Below are 26,203 nucleotides of genomic sequence, written 5' to 3'. Positions count from 1 at the left end.
GGACTTAGAGGTCGCACACTTTCTTCCTCAATCACGTGACGATTTCGCCTCCATCTGATGAGGACTGAGGTCATGTTGGGAATAAAAGGTAACGCTGACAGGAACAGTAAACTGAAGAAAGTCAGTGTCGGTGACTCTGAGGCTAAAGCTAGCGGCGTCGCGTTACGTGCGTGTGATGTCAAGCGCCGTCGACTAGGAAGTGGCTTATAGTTCCGGTTAGTAAAAACCAGCTAGTGTTATATTTGAGATGATATTACCTTTCTAAAATCCACACACTAGATGGTAGAGTACTCTGTGCACAGTGTAAGTGTCATTTGGGACACAAGGTTAGTATTTACTCTCCGAAGCGTGTTTTCGGAAGAGAAGTAACGTAATGAGTAAATCTTCCCCATGCCGCGCGCAGACCAGCTAATCCATAATGAGATCCGTTGACAACGATTATCAATTTTATCAATTAGTTGTTGCAGCTCTAATAATGTTGTGGTGTACACTGTGGTGTATAGTGGCATATTATAGTATAGTGGCATGTTGGTAAATGGTCTGCACTTATATAGTGCTTTTTTAACCTTAGCAGTTCCAAAGCGCTTTACACTGTGTCCCATTCACCCATTCACACACCAATGGTAGCAGAGCTGCCATGCAAGGCGCTAACTTGCCATCTGGAGCAACTTGGGGTTCAGTGTCTTGGCCAAGGACACCTCGGCATGTGGAGTCACGTGGGCCGGGAATCAAACCGCCCAAGCTCTGATTAGTGGACAACCCGCTCTACCACATGAGCCACAGCCGCCCAATAAAAATGTTGATAATGTTCTACAGTAATACTCTCTTGAGTAACTAATATCTCTCTCTCTCTCTGTCTCTCTCTCTGTGTGTGTGTGTGTGTGTGTGTGTGTGTGTGTGTAGGAGATTGACGGTAAAGCCCTGATGCTTCTGAGGAGCGACATGGTGATGAAGTACATGGGCCTGAAGCTCGGCCCCGCCCTCAAACTCTGCTACCACATCGAGAGACTCAAACAGGGCAAGCAGTGAGGATTAAACACACACAGACACACACAGTAACAGGATTAAATGCAGGTTTATACATACAGTACTGGTCAGCTTTACAGTACTCGATTAGGCTCAGTATTGGGTTAAGCTCAGCAGTACTGAATTAGGTTTTAAATACTGGATGAAGCACAGCGCTGGACACAGCTAAACAACACGGAGTCACGGACGTGCGCTGCTTTTCATCCATCCGAACCACCGAACAGCTCCGCAGACAGACAGCAAGCGATGACGCACAGCAGACTCACGTCGGGAGTAAACTCTGGGACGGACACAGCAAGAGATCCGGGCAGCAATAATAAAAAAAAAAAAAAACAGTCCTACACACACTACCTGCCACTGAGAGAGAGAGAGAGAGAGAGAGCTAAGTGACAAGTGATCCAGAACCACCGCTGAACAGATATTATTTGGCTGATCTCAGTGTGTGGCTTTGCTACGAGTGTATCAGGCGCAAGCAGCATAGCTGAAAACTCATATATCATATACATGTGCATCTTCCTGTCCGTTTTTTGTTCCACTCTCTCTCATAGTTCTCTTTTGTTATTTTCCTTTTTTCTCTTCTTTGTTTCGCTCAGTCCTCAACTGGATCACATCCGCAAGAAAGCCGTCATTCTAAACTGCCCCCCCCCCCAAGATATCGATATTTGCTCCGATTATTGCATTTGTGCGTGGAGAACTGGTGTGATGTTGTAACGTGATGAACACATTTCTCCTCCCTACCTCCTGTCTGCAATACAGAGACGGTCCACTCCTGCAGAGTCACTGCTGCGAAACCAAACAGCACTGCAAATCGTTTCATTTCTGTTTTGTTCTCTCTATATTTTTCTTTCTTTCTTTCTTGCTGATACGGTCGCCGTGCTGTGTGCTTGTGTTTATATTTTTCAGTGTCTAGCGTGGGGTAGCTCATCATAAATTGCGCCCCTCCCCCCCATCTTCAACCTCTTACACAGCTTACCAAATCCCAGTATACGGCGTATACTACAGAAATCAAATATATGTATTTTCAAGTAGAAAGTTGTAGATGATTTGCTTAATACGCATTTCAAACAAATTGTATTTTATTATTAATTGTAAACATTTTTCCACCTGGGAAGGTGGATAAAAATACGAGTATGACATTTCTAGTGTAATTTTTAACTTCCCTTAAGATTACTTTCTGACACACGAGGCTGCGTTCACACCGACGTTGAGGAAAGATGGAGGAGAAACGCAGAAGGCCGTGATCCAACTCTCCGAATCGATTCGGGCGACTCATGGCCAGCGTCAGCTCGGGATTTTAGAGGAAAGCGGAGAGTCTGGAATCATAACCGCATCTTAACCTTAGTGAAATGCAACACGTTTGTTCACATTCATCACTATAGAATAATACAGAATAATGAAAGTGCTAAATATTGCTTCAGACTATTCAGAATAGTCCTCACTTTACAATAAGCATTCATTTAATATATAAATATCCTAGCAGACTAGCCCAGTCGTTATATACAGGACATTTATTCTCTTCTTCAGACCAAAACAATACATTTGAGGAAAACCTGTGTGAAGATCATCAGCGACATCACATTGTTTTTCACTTCTTTTTCCAGATCAAAAAAATTGATCTAGAAACCAAACCAAACAAACCAGCAGTGCATTTAAATACTGACCGATCAATTCTCTCAGATGTCGGTATGTTTTTGTGAGAGCAGCCTGATGCATCCAAGACGGTTTTTGTCGATGTATATTGTTATACAGTATATACATAAAAATGTGTGTGGCGGTCTGGGTAAACCCATCATATGCCGCCGTTGATGAATTCTTACTGGATGAATCCTTTGACACTTCAAAACTGTAAGCATTTTTCATTGAAACGACGTGGACATGTTTTTATTTACTTTTGCCTAGGCTATCTTCTTGTTTAGATCACGTTGTGTAAGCAGCCGGTTTAACAAACACGCTGGTAAAAACAGTCACTCTGTCTAAAGATGTCGAAAATCACACTTGGTAGCCGAGTGTTAGTTTAGCCGTATCGTATACCCATTTCGAGCCGGTGCTCCAACGATACAGGAGACGGTGCTCCAGGGTCATGGGTTCGATTCCCACCGTGGCTGTGTGTGCGGAGTTTGCATGTTCTCCCTGTGCTGTGGGGGTTTCCTCCGGGTACTCCGGTTTCCTTCCCAAGTCCAAAGACATGCATGGTAGGCTGAACCCCGATGCCCCCTGGTTGGTGTGTCCAAAGTGTCCGTAGAGTATGAATGTGTATGTGATTGTGCCCTGCGATGGACTGGCACCCTGTTCAGGGTGTACTCCCTGGGACAGGCTCCAGGTTCCCCATGACCCTGAAAAGGATAAGTGATATAGAAGATGGATGGATGGATGGATGGATGGATGGATGTGGATGCGTCCTGGTGTGAGGGAAGGAGGGATGCGGAGTTTTGTGACAGTTTGCTTCGCCGAATTCAGCTAGTAAACTTGACGGACGGACGAGTGTAACGCGTGGGTCGTGCACGTTTTAGAGAGGTGTAAAACAAATCAAGGGAACAGTCGATTAAATGATATAAGGAATAATGAAAGAGGAAAAGCTGAAAGGCAAAGAGTAGTTTGTTTACGGCGCGTAACTAGGCAACGTTCATCTTCCGTTACATGACGTGTTAGCGCTGTATGTCCCAGTACTCGCGTACTCTATTGCTACACCCTCAAAAGTATGTACTTTTACCTTCACAAAAAGAGTACCTACTTTTAGCACATAGTATATGTAGGTGAATCGGAACACAGCAAATGATTTTCTGCTTTCGTAGCAAAGTTGAAAATAAAGGCAGTATTTTGTGGTAAAATTTTTGTTTTCTCTCTCTGCCTGCTAGGATTTCAAGTTGTTGTACCGTAGCGAAATGTGTGTGTGTGTGTGTGTGTGTGTGTGTGTGTGTGTGTGTGTGTGTGTGTGTGTGTGTGTGTGTGTGTGTGTGTATATATATATATATATATATATATATATATATATATATATATATATATATATATACACACACACACAAATATATATATATATATATATATATATATAAGCCTCATCAGTTTAGTCTGACGGTAAAATGTCCACAATGTTCAATTTTGGTGGTAAACAGATTTTAAAACGTTTTCGTTCTACGTCTGGTTGTGAGAAATGTTAACATTCAATCACATGAAGGGTTTTCCCAGGCAGCCACACAAGAACGTCGAGTTTGTTGTCGTTTTTAAAAAAACAATAATTTTTCTTGTCGTTTGTTATGGTGAAATCTTCCTCTTGTTAAAATATTTGCATGTATATTTTTCATACTGTATACACTTATTGCGCAGACAGGATCGCCGAGGTCCAGATCTGCGTTTTTATTCGGAGCTGGCCGTTTTTTTTTGTTTTTTTTTTCTTCATGTCCTGCCGCCACATCCTTCTCAACTCCTCCAGCAACGAAGACCACGTTTTAAAGGGACGTGTTTGATTATCGAGGCGTAACACAGATACGTCATGGCCGTGGAACTCCGGCTTACGCTACAAAATAAATAGATCAATCGATTTAGGATCACGGCGCGACACAGGGTTCATCAGTGTATTATGGGTTTCACCATAAAATGCAGCAGCAGGAATGTACATGTTTTTGTAGAAAAAAAAAAGGAATATTTTAAACTGAACATATTGTATATGAAAGTAATGTGACGCTTTTGGGACGGGCCTGTCGTTGTCAAAAGTCTATCTCGTATTGCCTTCCGATACTTTATACCGCTCTTCTGAAAACGATTTGTCTGTTGCTTTCCTTTTGAGATCTCTCAGGTTTTTAGTAGACTTTATTTGAAAGCGGCTTTTGTAATGTAGCATTTCGGTCTGTTTTCACCTTTTAGCCTCCGTTTTTTCTTTCTTTCCTTTGTAAATTCCTGTGCCATAGTTAATTAATACTTGCTATGCTATTTTTTGGGGAGGGGGGGATTGGAGGGGCGGGGGGACACCCCCTAATGTCTAGGAGATGCAAAAGAAGCTCGAAACACTTGTTCAGATGTGAAAAGACATTTTTAATGTTGCATTTTTAAAAGTAATGCACTCTTCACGTACACATTTTTTCCACATTTTAAATGATACAAATAAGAATAAATAAATAATTTAAAAACATGGCCATCTTCTCTTTTTTATTACTATTTTTCATTTAGTCCTTAACACATTGCTCCATTATTTACAAAACATGTTTTAAAAAATAAAATAAAATAAAAAAAACTCCCACAGAATACTCCCAGAATATCAACTCCCACAAAGTGTCGTGTACAGATTCAGACTTTTGAGTAGCAAGGACGAGTGTGTGAATTGGTTCACATCATAAAGTCAGGTTTTCCCCCTCTCACTCACACACACACACACACACGTTTCAGTATTTGTGCAATGGTTGTGTGTTTCTCTCCGAAAACGACAACGTCGGTGCGCACTGCTAACACGTTACGGATCTACAGCTACTTAATGCTGATGAGTTTTGGCAGAAATTCAATTTGATAAACTCCAAAAAGATGCGTATTTTTATATGATACATACATATATAAAATCACTGTGTCTGATCAGACAAGGAATCACATAACTGTTAAATAATTGTTTTAATGTCTCTACTGGCAATTTTCAGCTAATTTTTGTGCTAGGATTAGTCTTTAAATGAAGTCATATTTGCAGAGGAGAGAACATTATATTTCAGATCGACATTATAATAAACATCTTTATTATAATCTTTTGATTCCTTTTCCGGATTCCTTCCATATACGCGTCGTAAAAGCAGGCCGTGGATAAGCGATTCGGCTCTGAGCTGCTTTATGAATAAACACATTCTGGCACTCTAAACACGCCCGGAGGCATGCTGGTCGAGTGATCCTCCCCTTCGCTGTGCGGGAATAAAAAAACTACGAGGCATAATTACCTCGTGCTGCGTTCAAGAAACTGACGTATAACTTTACGTAAAGAGAGCCGTTCATTTACAATACTGAATTACAGATTGTGAGTCGAGTTTGAGAAAATGGCTTTGCTGAGCTTCAAAGTCAGCTTTTTGATGTCATGTCTAGTTGGTAGTTTTTCGGCTCATTGGGCGTTTCTGTGGCTTTGACTAAATTAGTGTTGTGTGTGAGAATCTGAGCGGCACAGACCAAAAGGTCTGCTAAGCCTTTTAAGCTACCACAGCGTAGTGGAAAAGAGACACTTCATTGATACTGTTTTGTGGGATTTTTATCCCCCCCCCCCCCCCTCTTTTTTTTGAGGGTGATTTTTCCTTCATCTCATTTCTGACTGCTCCATTCTTATATCCTTCATGCCTTCGCCACAATAATGTTTTATAAACATGCTTATATTAAGGCAGGGTTTCCCAATTCTGCTCCTTTAGTTTAAGGTTTCCCTGATCTCGCACACCTGACTCAACACATCGTCTCATAATCAAGCCCTTTGAGAGGTTAAAGGTGTGTGTTGGAGCAGGAAATAAAAACACTCAGTTGTGCGGTGCAGTGTGGACTGGGAAACACACATGAGGTGAATGTTCTGTAGATTAGCCACTAAGGGTGAATTAACACAGTGAATTTCAGAGCAGCAAAGCCCTCATCACCACACACACACACACACACAATTCCAATAAAAGTACTGATACCCGGGTCATATGCATATGTAAATTACGGATTTGAATACATTGTTTGAACTGAACAGATAATGTGTTCTAAACGCTTGCTAGAAAGGCCATGTTTGTTAACAGGACCGTGCGATGCTGTGTGATGTGTCTACCTGTTTAGGATAGTCAGACCAATAATGAAATGGAGTAATGTAGCTGAGGTCAAGGAACAGTCAGAGTCAGACACACCAACTCTGGAGGGGGGGAGCTATCTAATACATATATTTGGAGCGCTAAACAGATTGGATTAGATATGGTAATTTCGTTACACCCCTAATGTAATCGCATAAAACCAGAGGACTAGACAAGGGACTGAACTGATAACAGAATCACAAACATGAGCAATATAGTAAGAACATCATTGTTTATGAGAAAAATAACAAAACGAAACAAAAACATAACTGACATTGATAGACCAATCTAAATGAGACCTGAGGGGGGGATCTAATTTAATTGTCCTCTTTCAATCACTAATCTGTGGGAGAGTAGCTTCAAGTTGTTCCGCACACACACACACACACACACACAATGCCGGATGCAGAAAGCTTGTGCAGGGAAAGTGGGGGGAGCGCAATATGAAACACAAACAACTTGATTTATTGGTTGTTATTTTATAGGGGTTTAGTATAGCAAAACTAAAAGCTAGTGGTGCAATAACTACCTCACCCAATTTTAGAAGTGGACATGTTGCAATAACAAACACTAGTAGATAATACCAGTTAAGCCTGAAATTATGAATGCAGGTCTGCAGTTCAGAGGGCTCATAAAATCTATCTCTCAAAAAAAATAATTAAAAAGCAAAACCCACAGAAAGATCATTAATAACTCCTTTAAATTGCATTAACTGCACTATACGCAAGCCTCTGGTGATTATTTCGTTCTAACTGAGATAGGTGGGCAGGGTGGTTTTCCCTCCCGCTCACCCTCCCCCCGGAAAGAAGGATGAAAATTATGCGTTGTTGCCACTGACAACCGTTTCTGCCGATCATCAAAGTTAATGAAACAGAGACCTTTTGGTTTGGCAAGTTATTATTAGCCCGCTGTGCTAACTGCTAGCCCTACCACCCCCCAATCCCCCACCACCCCCCCACCCTTGAAAGTGGATGTTCCGCTTAGCTGATCCACTGATTAATACAGCGATTACCGGTTAACGGGGCAAAGCACGGAGGTCACACACTACCCCAAGCAAACACTACAAATCTGTTCACACAAAGTTCATTTTGGAAACAAAACCTGGGGAAAGTCCTGCACAAGAACTTACAGCAAACAGCATTTGGTATGAGCCAAACAGACGGAGACGAATTTAAATTCATCACATCGTGTTTGTATGAGGAATACAGGACTGATTTCATTCTGGCAGCTGGCACAATCTCTGAACTGGGCTTATGCATATTAATGGACATTTAGATTAGAGAAGTCATGAATAATTCATGGAGACGTGTGACCGAAATCAAAATGCATAGCAGAGGAGCAGTTCTGGGGGAAATTAAATGTGGAAATGTGAGGGATTTGTTCAGTAGTGTTGCAGTCTTTCATTTTCAGCTCCTTGTATATTCTATTTCTTGTGGACTCAGCCACTTAAACAATCTCTCTGATCGCTTTATAATGAATGGATCAAATGCCGACCAGGCAAACCCGAGGCAGCCAGCATTGCCCTAAATATTTCTGGACAGTTTAGAGTGTCTAAGTCTTGTTTCTGCCAGGAATGCCTTTAGCATCAACAAACCCTAATTCCTTCCTTGCTCTCCCTCTCTCCCAGTTTCTCGATCTCTATGTCCTCCTTCCTTCCTTCAAGCTTTTGTATGCACTGTATTTCATTCCATCTGTCTCCATCCCACAGGCATCCCCTAGCTAACACCATCAACACCAGAGTCCTCGCTATTTCCTGGGCAGAAAGGCAGCCAGACGCTGCTTCTTTAAAGGTAGAATGTGGATCTCCTGGGAGCTGACCTTCTTCAGTTTAATCGCTCGGTTTTTGGGGATTTTTTTAAGTGCGTCACTGGGGTCTCCTCGCTGCTCTCCTTGGGATCTAGGCAGGGCAGCATAACCCCCTTGACTGGCGTCACACTTAATAGAGAAATTCTTTGTGGAGACGCCTGACAGACCTTTGAGCTTGCCACAAAAGATTGCAGGCATAGCATCCTTCACAGATACAATGACCTTGGCTGTCTGTGAAGTGCTAACAATTTCAATGTTGCCACTATTTCCAAGAGCAGCATTGTGTACTGAACTGGTGACTGAACCACTGCTGCCACTGTCCACCACCCACTTGTGCTGCCGACTAAACTCCAGAGACGCTAAACCACTGAGCAGTTTGGAGTCCAGTTTGGGAGTACAATCTACTGGTCGTAAGACCCCCAGAGCCAACGCTCCATTACAGACATCCTCTCCAGAGATACAGGCTCTCTCTCGGTCAGGTGGTGGTGGCCCATAGACACTACATGACTGGATGCATGTCTTCCTATCACTGGATACAGATAGATCAAGTACACTGTCTTGCTGAAAAGCCTGGATCTCCTGTGAACTGCAAGTATGCAGTGGTTGAGACTGAGGGGCCTTGACGGACAAGTCTAGCACCTCCCCATCTGTCACCACTAGGGAAGAACTCGACTGAAGAGGTGGTTGTTGGAATGCCATGTCCTTGCTTGGCATCATCACAGTGGGGTAGAAATCATGAGTGGAAGTCTGAGTGCTCTTACTTGAAGTGCAAGCAGGTTTAGAGCGTTCACTGTCAAACTTGGTGTCCTTACAAGTTGAGACTGGGACTGGAATGGGAATTGGGATTGGAAGTGGAACCGGCAGGGGAATGACAACTGGATAAGGGACAAGCAAAGTGGCTGGAGGCACTAATGGGGCAAGTGGAGAGCTATATGGGTGTGAAAGTGGTGGAGGGGGGAGAAAGGCAGATGAGAAAGGGTCTGCCTGTGGGGAAGTTGCTGGATGACATGTAGGAGAGGTATTACCTTGGCCAGGAAAAAGATCCTGCAAGATGGCAGCAAAATTTGGGTTCTGGAGAAGGGTAAGCAGACTTGCATCCAGGACTGGACTACCACCTTTCGGGTCCAGAGATGGGGGAGGTCCAAGAGCGACTGAAGGGTTCTGGCACAGCATGTTGTTCTGTAGCGAGAGCGCTGGGCAAGTGGCGGTCTGCTGGAGGAGCTGTGGGTTCAGGTGCTGCAGCACCTGCTGCTCTAAAACCAGTGGTAGTGACAGGGGACCTTGGCTGGTCATTAGGTATGGCGTAGTACCAGTCTGCCCAACTTGAGCAGCTGCTGTGCCTGCTAAGATGGGTAGCACAACTGGACTCTCGCCCAAGCAGATGGGCTGAAGAACTGTGGTTGCAACCTTAAGAGCAACCCCTCCAGTAGATTCTGTATTGGGAGCAACAACAGGAGCTGCCTGAATCGTCAACAGAGGAGAGACAGACCTCTTGGAGATGGTAGGAGAACTGACATTCCATGTCTCATTGGGGATTACTGGACTGGTCTCGCTCTCGAGTTTGCCAATGCTGTCAACCCCACCCACAGTGCTGTTGCAGACTTCCTGAGGATTTGCCATGTCTACTGGGACCGAGTCCTTGTACGGGTGCTCCATCACCTCTTTTTTGAGTTCAGCCTCCTTCAGGTACTGTAGGCCTAAAACGTCATACCAATTTTTTTCATATTTCAGAGAGCATTCTGGGAACCAACCCTGTAAATTCAAAAAGAAGAAGTATTAGATGCTAGCATTGAACAACATCTATCAAAGCAATACCTTGGAATTATAAGGTTCTATTTTTTAGTTTGCCACATAATATATGAACTTGACACCAGTTTATTGCAGTATTTTAAGTTCTTAAAATATCGTAAAATCCAACCTTATAAATCCAAGGTTTCAATATATAATTAAGTGTAAACAGCACAAGCAATACAAAGAAAACAGGTTAAAAGTAAATACTCCTATGACAAATTTTTTTAACTAACCAAAACATAATGCTGAGCCTGCATCTAATTTAGTAAGCACGAAGCGCTAATCGGCACTCCAGAACTTGAACATGTGTTTTTCCTGTAAAGAGCTGTGAAAATTGCGACATTGCCACAGCAGAGAGGAAACACGGACGGAGACACTGTACAACATGAGAGGCAAACGCACCAAGGGAGCGTCTAAACAGATCAGGAATGCATCAATGAACGGAATGGCTTCAATTGCCTGGGAGGAAGGAACGAGGGAGGAATTTGATGAAATTAACTCGGAGAGCCTCGGCTTATTTGTTTATGAGCCAGACAGTGTGGAGTTTATTACACAAAATGCTGGCAGCGCTCTAAAGTAAACCTCCATTTGGCAAGCATGGAGAGGGAAAGAGTAGAGATGCAGATAGAGAGAAAGAGGAAGAGACAGAGAGGATGAGGGAGAGAGAAAGAAGAGATATAAAGGCAGAGAGAATGTAAGAAGAAGGAGAGAATGATGGAGAGTCATTGGTTGAAAGGTCAAGCTCAGGGCAGTAGTTGCTTAACAGGGAAATGTTTCATTACAGAGCCGTGACTTCCTTTATAAAGCACATCTTGGAGACCTGTCATGAACTTACAATGGACAGGATGAAAATATACATGGGAATACAAATTAATGGGAAAGCAGCTCGAAAGGATGTGTATCTGCTGGCTCCCTGTGTCTCAGAGAAGAAGCACATGTTAGCCGGGTGGTAGCTGTCGTTTGATAGGCGAGTTGGGAGGTTGGGAATTGGCCAGGGACCAAATTGGAGAGAAAATCGGGAGGGGGGAAATGTACTTGCAAATTTAATTGTTTAATTTCCCAAACATGACATCCAAATTGCTACAAGCCATGAACAACTTCCATGGATCACATCGAAACACAAAACTGAAAACCCAGCACTCGTGCAAACAATCTACAGCTTTAAAAGTCTCTCCACCTACGTTACCTCAGCCCTTTCGTGTGCACTTTTTATTATGCTTGCTGTCTCTCCTCAGGAGCCTGTCTTTAATTTACCATCTATCTCGGTCCTTACGCTGTGCCAAAATGGCAACATGACGTCATCGATAGCTCAGCCTGCGCTGAGGCGCTTGTTTAAGGCTTTGTAAAACAAACACACGCTTCGAGTGTTATACCCAGCTCATGAATCTCATTTTAGGGTGTAAAATCTGGTAGACGTACTGCCAAATCGTTAAGACATAAATCCTGAACAAAGAAGAAAAGACAATAATTTATAATCCACAGCTGGAAAGGCAACACGGTGGACTGCCAGCTTTCCCGATGATTCATCCCACAAGATGTTATATTTCAGCTGGGATTGTTGTAGAAAAATGAAAATTGGTGGAATTGAGGATATCTTTCAGTTTGATAACGTTCGTACACGGTAGTCGGCTATAAACGGTTGTTCCTTCACCAGCCTCTCTTTTTTAAGTTATTAAGAAAAAGATAGAACCTCTAACCTGTTATAAAGTGCTAGCACTGGAGACTCCTTCTAAAAATATTAAACAAACGTCTCCTTACAGAAAACTTCCCCATATAACCATTATACTCATGTTTTTTTTTTTTTTAAATCCATCTCTGTGTACATTGTTACGATAGAAACAATAGCATTAGAATGAGAGCATTAATATGAACCTAATATGAAGTAACCATCTGTCCAATTAGAAACAAGTATTCTACAGCACTGTGATACAAAAATACATAACCATCAATCATCATAAACATTTTGGTGTCTTTTCTCCTCCCTCCCAGCCATCTGTTACTTCCATCATGGCATCCTTCCAGAATCGTCCGTATTAGGCGGATCATGTTCGTGCACACGCAATAAATTGTGACATTTTCTGCATTTCCTTCCAAATGTGAATCTGTCAGATGATGTTAAACGAATGCCTGGTCCCATTTTAGACAGCGAGAATGGACCAGATGTAACAATTTGGGAACAATTTTCTGGTCCATCCACAGGACTGTTGTCATGCCAACCACAGGCCATTGAATCCATTTTTGATGCTGCATGCTGGGACAGCCATTTTGTGCCCCCCAACTGCTCCGGTGATGGAGAGGACAGCGGGATGAGGCATGGAGCTCGATAATCTACTCCCACAATTCAGCACGTGCACAACCTACTACTGCTAAAACTGCACGGAACCATAAAATACAACACCTTTCCTACAGCAACAATCGTATTTTTGTACAGTTCTTAAAGAATAGATCTATTTTTATTTTATACTAGTATGTCTCTTTCTATATTCTTTTACCAATTTATTCATTGTTCCCTTCATTGATTTGTATTGTCTTGAATAATTGGTAGAGGAATTTCTTTCAGGATCAATATAGTTTATCTTATCTTGATAAATGGTTCATAGCAAATGTTTGCAATGTGGAAATAATTTACTGCTTATAGCTGTATTTTTAAATTCCTATCCTTACGGGAAGACATTTGGTCCCCAACAAGATATAACACATGCCCACACCCACAATGTAAATTCAAACACTGCCTTACAATCAACAACCCATGAAACCATCACACTGACTATGCTAACAGTACTCCTAGTTTTAATAACTAACATCCAGCCATTGTGGGCGCACAGGGCAAGTGTGTCAGCATGACAGTACCGTACCTCTACAAAGTTAATAATTAATAGTTAATAAATAATAATACACATTAATAATCGTGGATCATGGAAAAAATACGTGATTTATGCTCAGGGTGTGCTGTTATGGGAAAATAATCAGTTGGCCATTTTCCAGTATAAAGGCATGTCCCAAAGTGTTTTATTTCTCCTCATACTGCAGCAATTTGCCAAACTCAAAGTTGCAGCTTTTCCTCTGACTGTTACAAAGAGCTGACACCGGAGACTCCTTCCAAAAATGCTCAATAAACATCTCCTCTTAGAAAACGTCACCGTATCATTAATCACGTTTAAAAAAAAAAAAAAAAAAAAAAAACATTTATGTGGAGCTTCCACCATACAAGCCCCTCTGTATGTTTTTGCTGTAGAAATTTTTATAGAAACATTAAAGTGCACTTATTATGGTTTTTCAGATATTACCTTTCATGTACTGTGTTATAGAGCTGTTTGTGCATGTATAAATGTCTGCAAAATTTTAAAAATCAACGCTCATGACAAACGGAGTTATTGACTCCCCAAAGAAGGAATCGATTCTGAACAGCTGAAACGAGTCATTACTGATTCCAGACTTTACTTCCTGTACTAACCTACACAGGTTTGTAACAAAAAAAACTTGTTACGGTAGTGGGCGTTTCCTTTTCGAAACACGCTGACAGCGGTAGACCAATCACAACAGAATGGGACATCTGACCAATCAGAGCAGAGCATGCTCTTTGTAAGGAGGAGTTCAGAACAAATCCTTTAGAACGAATCATTTAACGAGTCGTTTGTGACACTGGGGGAAAAAGGTAATGCTGCAATTTAAATTATGAGTACGTTCAAGTGTTTTTTGACCTCAGATGCATGTACATCTATTGTATGAGAGCTTTAAAACAAAATTAGGCACGTTTCAAAACCATAATAGGTGCGCTTTAATGTAGAAACATTAATATAAACCTGTGATTTGCCTTCAACACCTACGAATTTTATATAAGGGGAGTTTGGTTCAGTTGTCCACAGAGTATAAATCCAAAGGTAGGAAATTCATCGTTAAATATAATAGCTGTAGCGTTCAGTAGGAATTATGACGACTCATGAAATGGACTCATGACTGCTGATGGTCCTGCTGAAGGAAATTTAAAAAAATACGACAAGGTAATTTATTATGATTAATTATTTGTATACGCACAAAGATTTGTTTTATATCTGTAGACATGAAACAAATGCTACCATGAACACAAAGCTAGACAGAGGCCAGACGTCTTCTCTTAGTGCACCAGGAAGTCTAGCAGTGAGGCTAAAGCTTAAACGCTAGCATGCTTACACAGCTAACCGCCAACATTTGGAAGCGTGAGCCAATTTCGTTGGAACTAAACCTTCGATTTGCCTCCGGAGACTTCTCTTACCTCTGAGACCCTCTGAGCGTTAGTAGGACAGGTTTGGCACTGTACAAGTTGGCATCTTATCTCGCCAGTGAATGGCCTATTTGTATTGAGCTCAAGGCCAGAGTTTAGAATCTGTACATAGCTCAACTACAGCCCAAGGCTGCGATAGTGAGAGTGAGAGAGGCTTGGAGACTGCTATCTGCAAAAGCAGAGCAAGACTGGTAAGGCTAAACACACACACACACACACACACACACACACAGATGCATATGCTTTACAGAGGAGCATCTGGCTTGAAAGCAGAGATGGATGTGTGCCGAAGCAGAAGGTCAGGGATGGGTGCTGATTTACGCCAGTGTGCTGATAGCTTGGCAAGGTTGCAGTCAAAACATGAGTTATTTTATGAAGGTTGAATGAATGCAAACACACAGGCCAGTGTGCAGAGATAGCCTCAAACACACACACACACACACGCATGAAGAGTTAATGATTACAGCGAGAGCACAGTTAGTGGAGAGAAACTGAGGTGGCAGTGTTTCAGGGTCTCCATGAAAAATGCATCGTCATGAAACCAGCCCTCTGTCTCCCTGAGCAGAATGCTAATAAGCAACAGGCTGTGATCTCGCTGACTTCAAAACACCTCGATGTGACCTCTGTACTGCTCCTATGTCTTGCCTTCGCACACTTTGGGCGGCTGTGGCTCAGGTGGTAGAGCGGGTTGACCACGAATCACAGGGTTGGTGGTTCTTGCTTCAAATGGCAGGCTAGGGCCTTGCATGTGTGCGAGTGTGTATGTGTGAATAGGTGAATACGAAACAGTGCAAAGTTAAAAGGCATCAAACACGTCTCAGATCAGTCGTCGAGGCATGATGACGATGTCGACTTTATAAATAATACATGATTAGTCAGGAGGTGTTGATTCATTTTCTATAACAGCAGCTCTGACCATAATTTCAGCTATAATTCAAATCACAGATTTCTATTAAAGCGCTTGTTCGAATACAGTAACGGCTAATCGAGACCTTGTATCGTGGATGCTTAACTTAAACTAAGCCGAATAACAAAGATTTTTTTAAAAAAAGTTGTTTAACAAAGAACAACATCTAATTGTTGATATTGTGAAGCTTTTATGGTGAAGCAACATGAAACTCAACATGACAAGTTGTTGTTTTTTCTGTCTTATCAACTTCAAGGCAGAGGAGAGAGTGAGGCTGGTGACAGAACCACTGTTTATAACATATTATAAGTTGGAACTTGTTTTGCAGGTGTTCAACAATGGATAAAAAGTATGAAGTGTCATGATTAAAAATTGTCATCGTTGGTATTTTGCTGTTGTATAGAGGACTAAATCAACCTCAGGGTGGAAACGCAAAATGAGTACATGTAAATATAAAACTCGTCGCCACGTCCCTGATGAGGCCTGCAGGACCAGATGATATAAATAAGCTCCAGAGGAGGGAGGATTTAATTAAATATGACGTAATGTGATCTGGGATCTGCTGACTGTGACAGCAGACAGACTATCCCTACACATCCGTTATCATTACCCCTAAATGCTCCTCCAGCACCGAAACTCGACCCTGCTGTTATGACAACAGGGTCAAAGGGCAGCAGGAGAGGGGGATTAATACAATGGAATGGATACTGGAAACAGTTATTACCAATAATAAAATACATCGAGAAAAGCCTATGTAATCCTCTGAGACACGGAGATCAAGTAATACATATGCATAACACATAAACAGGCATAAACCAATAAACAAACCAAAATATTGCCCAAAATAGTAAAATATCACCCCATGTGATGAAGATACAGTGATTACTGTGTTTATAAATGGGAGTAGAGATAGAAATATGGTCAAGGCTTGACCAAATGGCTGAGCTTCAACATAATCTACCTCCAAAGGTTTCCATCCCACTGTTATACTACTTGAAACTGACTGGTCACAAGGTGTTAAGGTTTGTTGAACATTTATGGAAGGAGTCTCCAGTGTCTGCGCTTTGTTTTTTTCCAACACAGCAAAGTCTTCGGGATTTTGTGCTTCGTCATTAACTTCATGAGAGACAGAGAGAGAGAGAGAGAAAGAGAGAGAGAGATGCTGGTGAAAGAATGCCTGTTAGCTGATAGCTACTATAACACAAGTTATAACTGGAACTAACGTGACTTGTGGATGTTCCACAACATTAGACATAAATATAAATGGTTAGAAAGTAGGACATGGTGTTCGTTAATCAATTTAAACGTTATAATCGTTGGAAAATCCCTGTGGTATAAGAAGAAGAAAACACTGCAGGATGTGCTGTAATAGGCAAATAATCCAATTTGCTTCTTGTCAGGCTGTATTATATAATCCTGTTGTTGTTGTTTTTTAGTGGTTCGTTCAATGTTCTGCTTGGTACCAATGGTTTATAAAGATTCAAAAGCAGAACTGACCAGCGATCAGAGCTATGCAAGTCCAGCTCTAAGCCCAGCACCCAGGTGGCTGTATGATGGATAACGCTGGCACGAGGTTTGGCGCCTAAGGAAGGTTAAAGTGCCAGCTGAGAAGACTGGTCTGCATTCCAACCCCTCCTTTCTACTGTAATAGCTTCCACATTTCACTCCTCCTCTCTGAAAAGGGCTGCGCCAAGCAATGTCAAAACACAACAGAAGCCAGTGTGAATGACTACAGAGGAGGGCTCATGCAGTTAAAACACCTCAGTCCTTTCCTATGAGCCGTCTGGTTCGGCTGATGATGAACGCTTGAGCAACGGGGCCTTCGTGTACCTACTTTTAGATCTTCAATCAACCATAGTGGGCAAGCCAGGATCTTTATCTCAAACACTCTGACACGTGCGTTCTTATCACGCTCCATTCCCTCCTCTGTATTTACTATATTTACTTTGAGTAAATCACACCAATGAAAAATTGTCAGGACAGCAGAGGTCTTCGTGTTTCTGCGCCATCATGAGCAATACTCCTCATCCCATCACATATTTTTTTTTTTTTACTTAAAGTGTGGAACACGTGAGACGGCAAGCCTGATTTGATGAAAGACACTTTGACTTAAATGCGATTAAGCACCTATTTAGGAATTAAAAAAGGGACAAATGATAAATGGGTCGTGCCTACACAAGCAGGTCCAAACACTTCCAAATCAAGCAGAACTGCTTCATTAAACGCCATAGAAGGAGTTATATTACTAACAAGAAGTACCTTTCGGTTCATTGTAATCATTTCATTATTATCTGCACACACACACGGATCCAGAAAGATTAAATACACAAGCTGAAAACCGGCAGCACAATACAAATAAGAACTAATGCGTTTTAAAATGTGCAAATGAGGCAATAAAGCGGTGAATCAACCTCTGCTGAACCCTTCCAGCTCACTTACACACACACACACACACACACACACACAGCCAGACGTCAACGATCACCATGGAGACTGCTTAACCCCTTCATGACCCCCATAGTCCAGTCACTGGTTAGAATACAGTAGCGTCATCCTGGCTCTTAAAGGAACATTAGTGCAGATTAAGACTGAAAGTGTCTTGCACTGAAATGCAGTTTGGGAAATCTGAGACAATGCCCAACGTTCTGCAGTGGTTCTATCTGAGCTTTAATAATGTTGGTACCCAGCTTCCTTTCTTTAGCTCCTCAGATGGAGCTCTGACATGAACTTCCATGGAAGAAATATGACACACTAGAACTAACACACTGTAGGATCCGAACTTGATCGTTATTTGATCGACGATGGACAACGTTGTAGCTCGGGACTATCGAGGACCCATTTATCTGTAATACACCCTTGCTTCTGAAGGAATAGAACCTTCTGCTGTAATATTTTTAGACACATGAACATCTCCAAACCCCAGACCCTAGCCTAAACAGAAATATGAGGATGGATATAGGACTTACTTTAAACGTGGTTATTCTATTATGATGTCTAAAACATTCTTGAATGTGTGCTGCTACAGGAAGATGATCCACGACAGGGTCATGTGACATAGCCTGGCGCTCTCCAGACGGAAAACTCTGGCACTGGAGGCTCCTTTATTTTATTAGCAGCTCTAGATCAAGTAGAGCGTCCACCACACAAGTGAATGAGGTGTTAATATAGAAACCATAAAGCATTAATACAACGTATTAATATAAACCTGTGATCTGAACTACAGTCGGAACTACCGTCAGAGCTGCCGTTATAGAAGATGGATAAACACCAATCAGATTCGAGAATTCGTCTGCGCTGTGAAATAATCAGACGGTTTTGTTTTCGCTAACGTCTCGTCATTTTCTCAAGCTTAGCTGATTGCGATATCATACAAACGTTTGGTACGACACTGAATAACCTCCACTGTTCTATGTAAATATTGAAATATTAAATTGAGGGTGTTTTTTTAAAAAAACACCCCATTAAACAGCAATAGTCTGTAATATGGAATGAACTTTAGCCAATCGCATTAGCCAATCATCAAGGTAGCTCAAATGGTTTAACATTTACCCTGTTCTAAATATAATAAACCGTGTTTATTGAAACGGCTAAATGTAAATCAAGAAATCATATTCGCTGGCACGATCGATTAACTCTCAGAAATAAAAGTACCACACTATACCTATCCGTGTTGCTGTCTTGGTACCGCTAAACGTGCCCGTTTTATCCCTTTTCAGACCTTTTAGACCACTAGCGGTCTGATTTTACCAAATGCAAAATATACCTACAAAACAACTTCTCTTGATCGTACGACTCCAGTGACAAAGAAAAGTAGTCTGGTACCTTAGATTCTGAGAGTGCTAAACTGTACCTTTAATTACCCCATGTGGTGGTACCATCCAAAGGGTACATGTTTTGTACCTTTAATATGTATTTCTCACCTGGAAATGTATATGTAGTGTCTTTAAAAGCTATACTACATCCAGCTTTCTAAGGAAAATATGCAAAATAAAGGAACAAATGATGTAGGCTTATGAGAAAAGAAGTGTACACTGTACCTTTAATTTAACCTTAATGGTGGTATCTCAAGGGTGCATTTTTTTGTACGTTTAATGGGCTATATGTATATATATTATATATTTCTGTGGATAGAGTATAGATCTAAGATCCATAATTGGGTCAGAGAAAAGGCATAAATGTAGACCTACAGGTAAAAGAATTATATTAAAAAGTACAAAACAGGCCAGAAGGTACAGTTCAGTACCTTTTTCTTCTTCTTCAGAGTGTAATATTCCCATAATGAACGTAAAGAGCTCGTTTAGTCTACATATGGCCTGATGTCATGGTTTTAAGCATGGAAAGCATTCGTGCTGGCTGTGAAGATCCACCCTGAAGGCTCTTTAAAGCCCAGGCTCCAGCACGCACCTGTGTGGCCAGCAGCTTCTGTTTGCGCAACACAACGTCCGTTAAAACTGTTACAGGAACCTCGGATAGATCACTTCAGCATTAGGCCTGGGATCCACAGGGTCACTGACTTCTTCATGAAGCTCAAGTAGCCTACAGAACGCAGTGACTGTGTAGGAAACCTGGCGGCCTCGTCCTAATCCACGACCGCTTTAAATCATATAACCACGGCTGGTAACTATGGCAACCTATGGACTGGGATTTTGGCATACTTGAATATTTACCAAGGTTGTAGGGTAAGTATTGGGACGCAGCAGGTTCTATGAGGAGGCTCGGAAATGTGATAAAACGGTGTTTACCTTCGAATAAACTCGACGCAAATGAAGAAGGAGATGTCAAGCCTCAGCTGGCGTTTAATCACGCATTATTTCTGGATTTTTCCGTCACCGCTCGCTCCGTTTTCTCCCCGTAGACCCATGAAATCGTCGACGTTTAGGGTGTCGTTATTCCGAAACCAAGCGCGACTGGACGGTAAATACACGAGTCGTATTTTTTTTTCTTCCCACAGAAGAGCTGACATGCGAGCGCTCGCCTCTTTATCTCTTCCCCCGACGCCACCGAAATGAAGAAGGAGCACGGAGCCGTGTGACAGTCGAGCTGCGCGCGCAGCGCTCGAGCCGCCGAGCTCGCGATTCCCCACGCCTCCCCTTCCTCTTACTAGTGGCGCGCGCGCGCGTTAAGCCTGACACTGTGGGTAAAATCCTGGTTCAGAGCTCGAGCGCGCTCTCTATGTATATCTCTGTATCTCTCTCTCTGCATCTCTCTCTCTGTATCTCTCTTTCTCTGTATCTCCCTCTGTGTATCTCTCTCTCTCTCTCTCTCTCTCTCTCTCTCTCTCTCTCTCTCTCTCTGCATCTCTCTCTCTGTATCTTTCTGCATCTCTCTCTCTCTCTCTCTCTCTCTCTCTCTCTCTCTCTCTCTGGTTATTGAGCTACATTTGCACCCCCCGCCCCATGAAGATGAAACGGGCTGGAAGGCGATCTACCATCACTTCACTATACGTTTCACACACACACAAATTAAAGGACTCATTACCACTTTTTATAGTAATATGATTTTTTTTTAAATTATAAGGATAAAATATTTGATGATGATGATGATGATGATGATAATAATAATAATTATAATAATAATAATAATAATAATGCACACAAACTCTGCATCTCTCTCTCTGTGTGTGTTTAATCAGTTAAATTGTGTGTGTGTGTGTGTGTGTGTGTGTGTGTGTGTGTGTGTGTGTGTGTGTGTGTGTGTGTGTGTGTGTGTGTTTTCCATCTATAAAAATAGATGCATGATGCTCATGTGTCCATGCATCCCCACTATTCAGTCTACATTCTACACTTTTTTTCTCCATATAACCATCCACAATATCATCTCAGACCTATATAAGGTCTATGTATTATTAAATATGCAGGCCCTTCAGCAGAGCTGGTGATGCTTCATCTATTAATAAAGTGAATGCAAATGAATTTCATATGCAGTCAGTGTCAGCTATGTTGCTGTTTGTTCCCCTTTGAATGACATCCCTGAACAATTGCTTGTTTTACTTGACTAGCTTAGCCTCTCTGTAGTATCCTTAAACCTAATGAGTAAGTATATTGTAGTGAGTGATTTAGGCCCTGTTAGGTTGAAGACGCGGTTCAAGCTGAAACTGGGAGTTCCAGCTCCTTTTAGTGAGTCAGATGAGTTGGCTCAGCCCAACACTAAGAGCTGGATCTTTCGGGAAGTGCCTGGCAGCGTCCTCCGAGTTCTGTCATTGTTTTCCAAAAGGCGTTATGTTCCACAGAAAGGAACTCCCCTTGATGTTTTTCATTGGTTCCTTGGTCCTCTGTTATTTCTGCCTTGACTGATGAGTGTGACATTGTGAACAGTTCATAAGCTGATGTGGTTTCATTCGAAGGTCTTAATAGTATGCAGTGACTTTTAATAGATTGTATGAGGATAGCTGCTTCCCATGAAGGGTATTCCTTTCCACAGGTCCATGATGCAATCAGACCATGTGCACGCTTTCCTCTGTCAAATAAAAGCAAGACACTAATAGTTCTCTCCAATACACTACATATTTTCCACTTTAGCTTTTTCCCTAGCTTAATATATTTACCTTATTTTTTCTGGCATGTTACGTTTAAATTACTTATAAAATTATTTTAATTATTGTACTTTTCTTCTTCTTCTTCTCCTTCTTCTTTCTTTTTTTTTTTTTTTTTTTTTTACACATTTTTATATTTTATAATGTTATTATTTTTCTTCTTTCTGCTACTGCTATAATTTCTTCATTATTTCATTATGTGACTATTTTTGACAATATTTTTTTTTACTTCACATTAATATCAAAATAATGATATTAAATACACAAAATTAAACATTTTGTGTATTTTAAGATGTATCACATACCTTTTACATTAGAGACTCTCCTTCTTCTTCTTCTTCTTCTTCTTCTTCTTCTTCTTATTATTATTATTATTATTATTATTACTATTATTATTATTATTATTATTACGACATGTTGTACATCATCATAAAACCAGCAGTGAAGTCAGACCCTCATTCAAGCATGTTCCTCCATACTCTCTCTCTCCACACACACACACACACACACATACATATATCTGATTAAAACCAATAGACATGCAGAACACTGATTTATTCACGAAGACAGGCTCTCCAGATATCCAAGCCAGATCTAAATGTTCACCTAAATGAGCCAACTCGTTTGCAAACTGAATTATCGTCAGCTGCTGATTTGAGACCATGTTTGTACTCTCATGGGGGTTGTGTGTTTCAGGACTGTGTCATTGGAGGAGCCTGTTCCTACATCAGGTCTTACTGAGTGTGTCTGTCCAAGGCAGAGGGATTTATGATGGTTGATCTCGGGGGAGTCACTATCGCCCAGGGCCAGGCCTGCAGTAACCACTGTTCCACTGAGGCAAAACTCTGAATGGACCTTAATGAGCAGCAGGTCTCTAGTGTGTACACACACACACACACACACACACACACACACACACACACACACACACACGATTTGCTAACACATGACGAGTGGGATATGGGAGTGATATCTGTCATTTCATTCTTTGCTTCTGGAACAGAAAAAAGGGGTAAACATGACTGATAAATTTTGAGAAAAAAATGAAGAGGAGCAGAAATACTGTAAGAGTGTAACTGGAAGATAAAGTCAAGCAGGCCGAGGAAAATGGTGAAATGTGACACATAAATTTAAAAAAAAAAAACAGAGAGAAGAGCCAGGCATGAAAGAAAATGTTTAGAAAATGAACATGACAGCCAAAAAGCAAAATGGATTATCATTATGGACTGAAGCAGTATTTTGGCTTGTCAAGGACCAGCCATCATAAACTGAAGGGAGAAGGGTCTTTGAGAGAACCACTGTGAATTTAGATTTGTCTGAATTTAGGTCACCCCTCCCCCGTCCCATTTATATCCCTCCATCCGAAATGCAAGCAAACACTGAGCATGTCAGAGATGCCCTCAGCAAAAAAAGTACATGAGATAGATATGTGGTGTTAGTGAAAAAGCTGAAATAGGAATTTACATAATGTTTATTTGTATCCATGTTACAGCATGTTTTGATGCAAGCCTGTCAGAAATAATGTATATGTGACACTGTTCAATTAAAATGTATTAGAGTGGCAAAGAAAAACTTCAATTTGCACCCTTCAAGCAGATTAAATCAATATATACAGGGTGGTTGTGGTTACTCAAATTACCACTCTTTACAACCATGGTGAGCAGAAAAGCATTTCAAAACAAATCACGAACAGTGGTTATTTGGGTTACCATTAACCTTCCTGTCAGCTCAACCCAGTCTGGCCATCCTCATCTGATCTCTCTCATCAACAAGGAGTTTCTGTCAGAACTGCCACTGACCAGATGGGTTTAAAAAAACATTATCCACACCACTATGTGTAAACTCTAGAGACTGTTCTGTGTGAAAATCCCAGGAGATCAGCAGTTTCTGAAATATGCAAACCAGCCTGGCACCATGCCATGGTCACAGTCACTAAGACAACATTTTCACTCATTTTGATGTTTGACGTGAAGTCTCACTTGAAGCTCTTGACATGTACCTGCATAATTTAAATTTTTTTTGACCAACAGCAATTTCTCTCAAAACCATATATGGTAAAATTGTTGGCACAACAAAACCCATGGTCTGCATAGAAAACCACATGTGCAAACACAGTAGATGATTTCTCTCCATGGGAATTAATTGGAGAATGCTAATCTAACACAAGCTTTAGAGTGTCCTCATATGTTTATGCACAATAGAGCACTCAGTGCTGTGGTGTTTTATATTCAATTTAACTTTCAGGATTTTTCAGTTTTCAGGAAGATGGCAGTAATTCTAGAGTTGACTCTATGGCACAGGCGATAAATGTCCATGACTGTGGAGTTTGAAATTTTTTCCATGCAGCTAAGAGGGGTTTCTTTAAGACCGAGCCGGGCTCTGGACACCCGGATGAGTGCTTTGTTTGTGTGTTCTGGTATGAAGCTTCCCTCGCCACTGATAACATTCACTAGGAAATTGGCCAATGCTACAAAGCCAGCTCTGTGAAAATCCAAGTTCATTTCTGTTCTACCACCACATGAGTCCTGGCTTCAAACCAGAGAGAGAGAGAGAGAGAGAAAGAGATAAAGAGAGAGAGAGAGAGATAAAGAGAGAGATTGAGAGAGAGAGAGAGAGAGAGAGAGAGAGAGAGAGAGAGAGAGAGAGAGAGAGAGAGAGATGAGGCACAAAGTCAAAAAGAGGAAATAACAGAGGGAAAAAAATGCAGGCATGGCTTTTTATATTACATAACTTCAGCTCATATGTCAAGCCTTCTGTGACTTAGGAGTTTAGAAGTTAAAAAGCTAGTCTTAGTAAGTATGAATACAAAATATACCAAAGGTTTAAATAAAAAAAATCTCATTGGCTCAAAAACTACAATCCATGATAAGACTTTCCAGTAAAAGTAGATCAAGTATTTGTGAGTTTCACCACACATGAATGCACACACAGGTGGATGATCATAAGGAAAGTCTTCATAAATCATTTCCTCTTTTGCAATGTTTATCGTTATACAACGGCGCGTTCTGCCCTAGTGTTCATTTGGCGCCACCTGCTGGACAAATGACGCAAAAATAACAGTCGATCCTGGATCAAACAATTCAATATCTTGAAAACTTTCATTCTGTTCCACATCTTACAATGAACTGGACAGTCACCGCCTTGGTTGGGTTAAAGCCAGACTACATCTGTGAAACGGCACAAAAGGAGCGGTCACAAGATTGTAGGTCATTTTATATAATCTGTTAAACTGACTGGGTGAATTCAGTTTAATTCAGGCTAGTTGCATTTATTTTTCTGACCCGATAAGTGAAAGTCAAACCTGATGTTGTTGAGTTCCTACAGTCGAAATGCTTGGTAGAATTAACATGACTTAATTAGTGTGACATCATATAAGGGGGTGTGGTCAGCTTCAAACAGGAAGACGTTCTTGAGGTAGAAAAAATTACATGCTTTTAAGGTTATAAAATTTGTCATGATTCACTGATGATGATGATGATGTGTTTGTGTGTGTGTGTGTGTGTGTGTGTGTGTGTGTGTGTGAAGCATATATCTATAAAATGTGCTACTGCAACAGATTGAGCATATATTTAGTTTAATATATATATATATATATATATATATATATATATATATATATATATGTGTGTGTGTGTGTGTGTGTGTGTGTGTGTGTGTGTGTGTGTGTGTGTGTGTGTGTATAAAACCACGCCCACTTCTATACCACTAGGTTGTTCGAATAAGATCGATATGTAATAAATTATTTTGAAATGTAATAAGCATAATGAGGGTTTTATGAGTAAAGTTTGTGATTTTTCACGACATATGATTAGACTTACCCAGCTCACTAAATACATTCCCCGAAAAATGCACTAAATAAATAAATAAATAAACAGTCTATCGGCTCAGTCTTGTATGGTGATCGTCGGTATGCATCTACCCTTACACTATATCTACATTTATTAATTTATTCTTGTTCAAACGTTTCAGATTCGTAATCACAGGGACATATGCACCATCTAGTCTATTATCTTTCCCCCCATTTTTTAAAAGAAGAAAAGAAATTGTTTAAGATATTATAAAGGGGTGCAGTGGGTGCATTTGCACAGCCTTGTATTACATTT

At 41.1% G+C, this 26,203-nt stretch overlaps 2 protein-coding genes and 1 long non-coding RNA gene across 3 annotated transcripts in view; 2 read left to right on the top strand and 1 right to left on the bottom strand.

Moving 5' to 3' along the window:
• Positions 1-5,155, top strand: part of LOC108275918 (sex comb on midleg-like protein 2) — a 42,755-nt gene extending 37,600 nt beyond the window's left edge. Inside the window, exon 15 of the mRNA XM_017487051.3 lies at positions 904-5,155. Coding sequence (XP_017342540.1) covers positions 904-1,029 — 126 coding nt within the window. The 3' untranslated portion in view covers positions 1,030-5,155. The remainder of the gene's footprint in view (positions 1-903) is intronic.
• On the bottom strand, positions 4,996-20,812 carry zmp:0000001174 (retinoic acid-induced protein 2). The gene is made up of 2 exons (XM_017487053.3): positions 20,311-20,812; positions 4,996-10,361 (listed from the first exon to the last, which is right to left on the bottom strand). The coding sequence occupies exon 2, from the start codon at positions 10,263-10,265 to the stop codon at positions 8,550-8,552; it is 1,716 nt and encodes a 571-aa protein (XP_017342542.1). The 5' UTR covers positions 10,266-10,361; positions 20,311-20,812; the 3' UTR covers positions 4,996-8,549.
• LOC128635103 (uncharacterized) lies at positions 20,602-22,970 on the top strand. Its single transcript, XR_008397971.1, has 2 exons — positions 20,602-20,701; positions 22,797-22,970. It is a non-coding gene; the product is annotated as an uncharacterized LOC128635103 (long non-coding RNA).
• The last annotated feature ends 3,233 nt before the right edge of the window (positions 22,971-26,203 follow it).

Source organism: Ictalurus punctatus, chromosome 15 (assembly GCF_001660625.3).
Source record: "Ictalurus punctatus breed USDA103 chromosome 15, Coco_2.0, whole genome shotgun sequence".
In the NCBI taxonomy this organism is placed as follows: domain Eukaryota; kingdom Metazoa; phylum Chordata; class Actinopteri; order Siluriformes; family Ictaluridae; genus Ictalurus; species Ictalurus punctatus.
This window is presented reverse-complemented; position numbering and strand designations above follow the sequence as displayed.

Bases quoted from the DNA above. Each gene is read 5' to 3' on its own strand.
- zmp:0000001174 (XM_017487053.3), bottom strand. From the start codon at position 10,265: ATGGAGCACCCGTACAAGGACTCGGTCCCAGTAGACATGGCAAATCCT.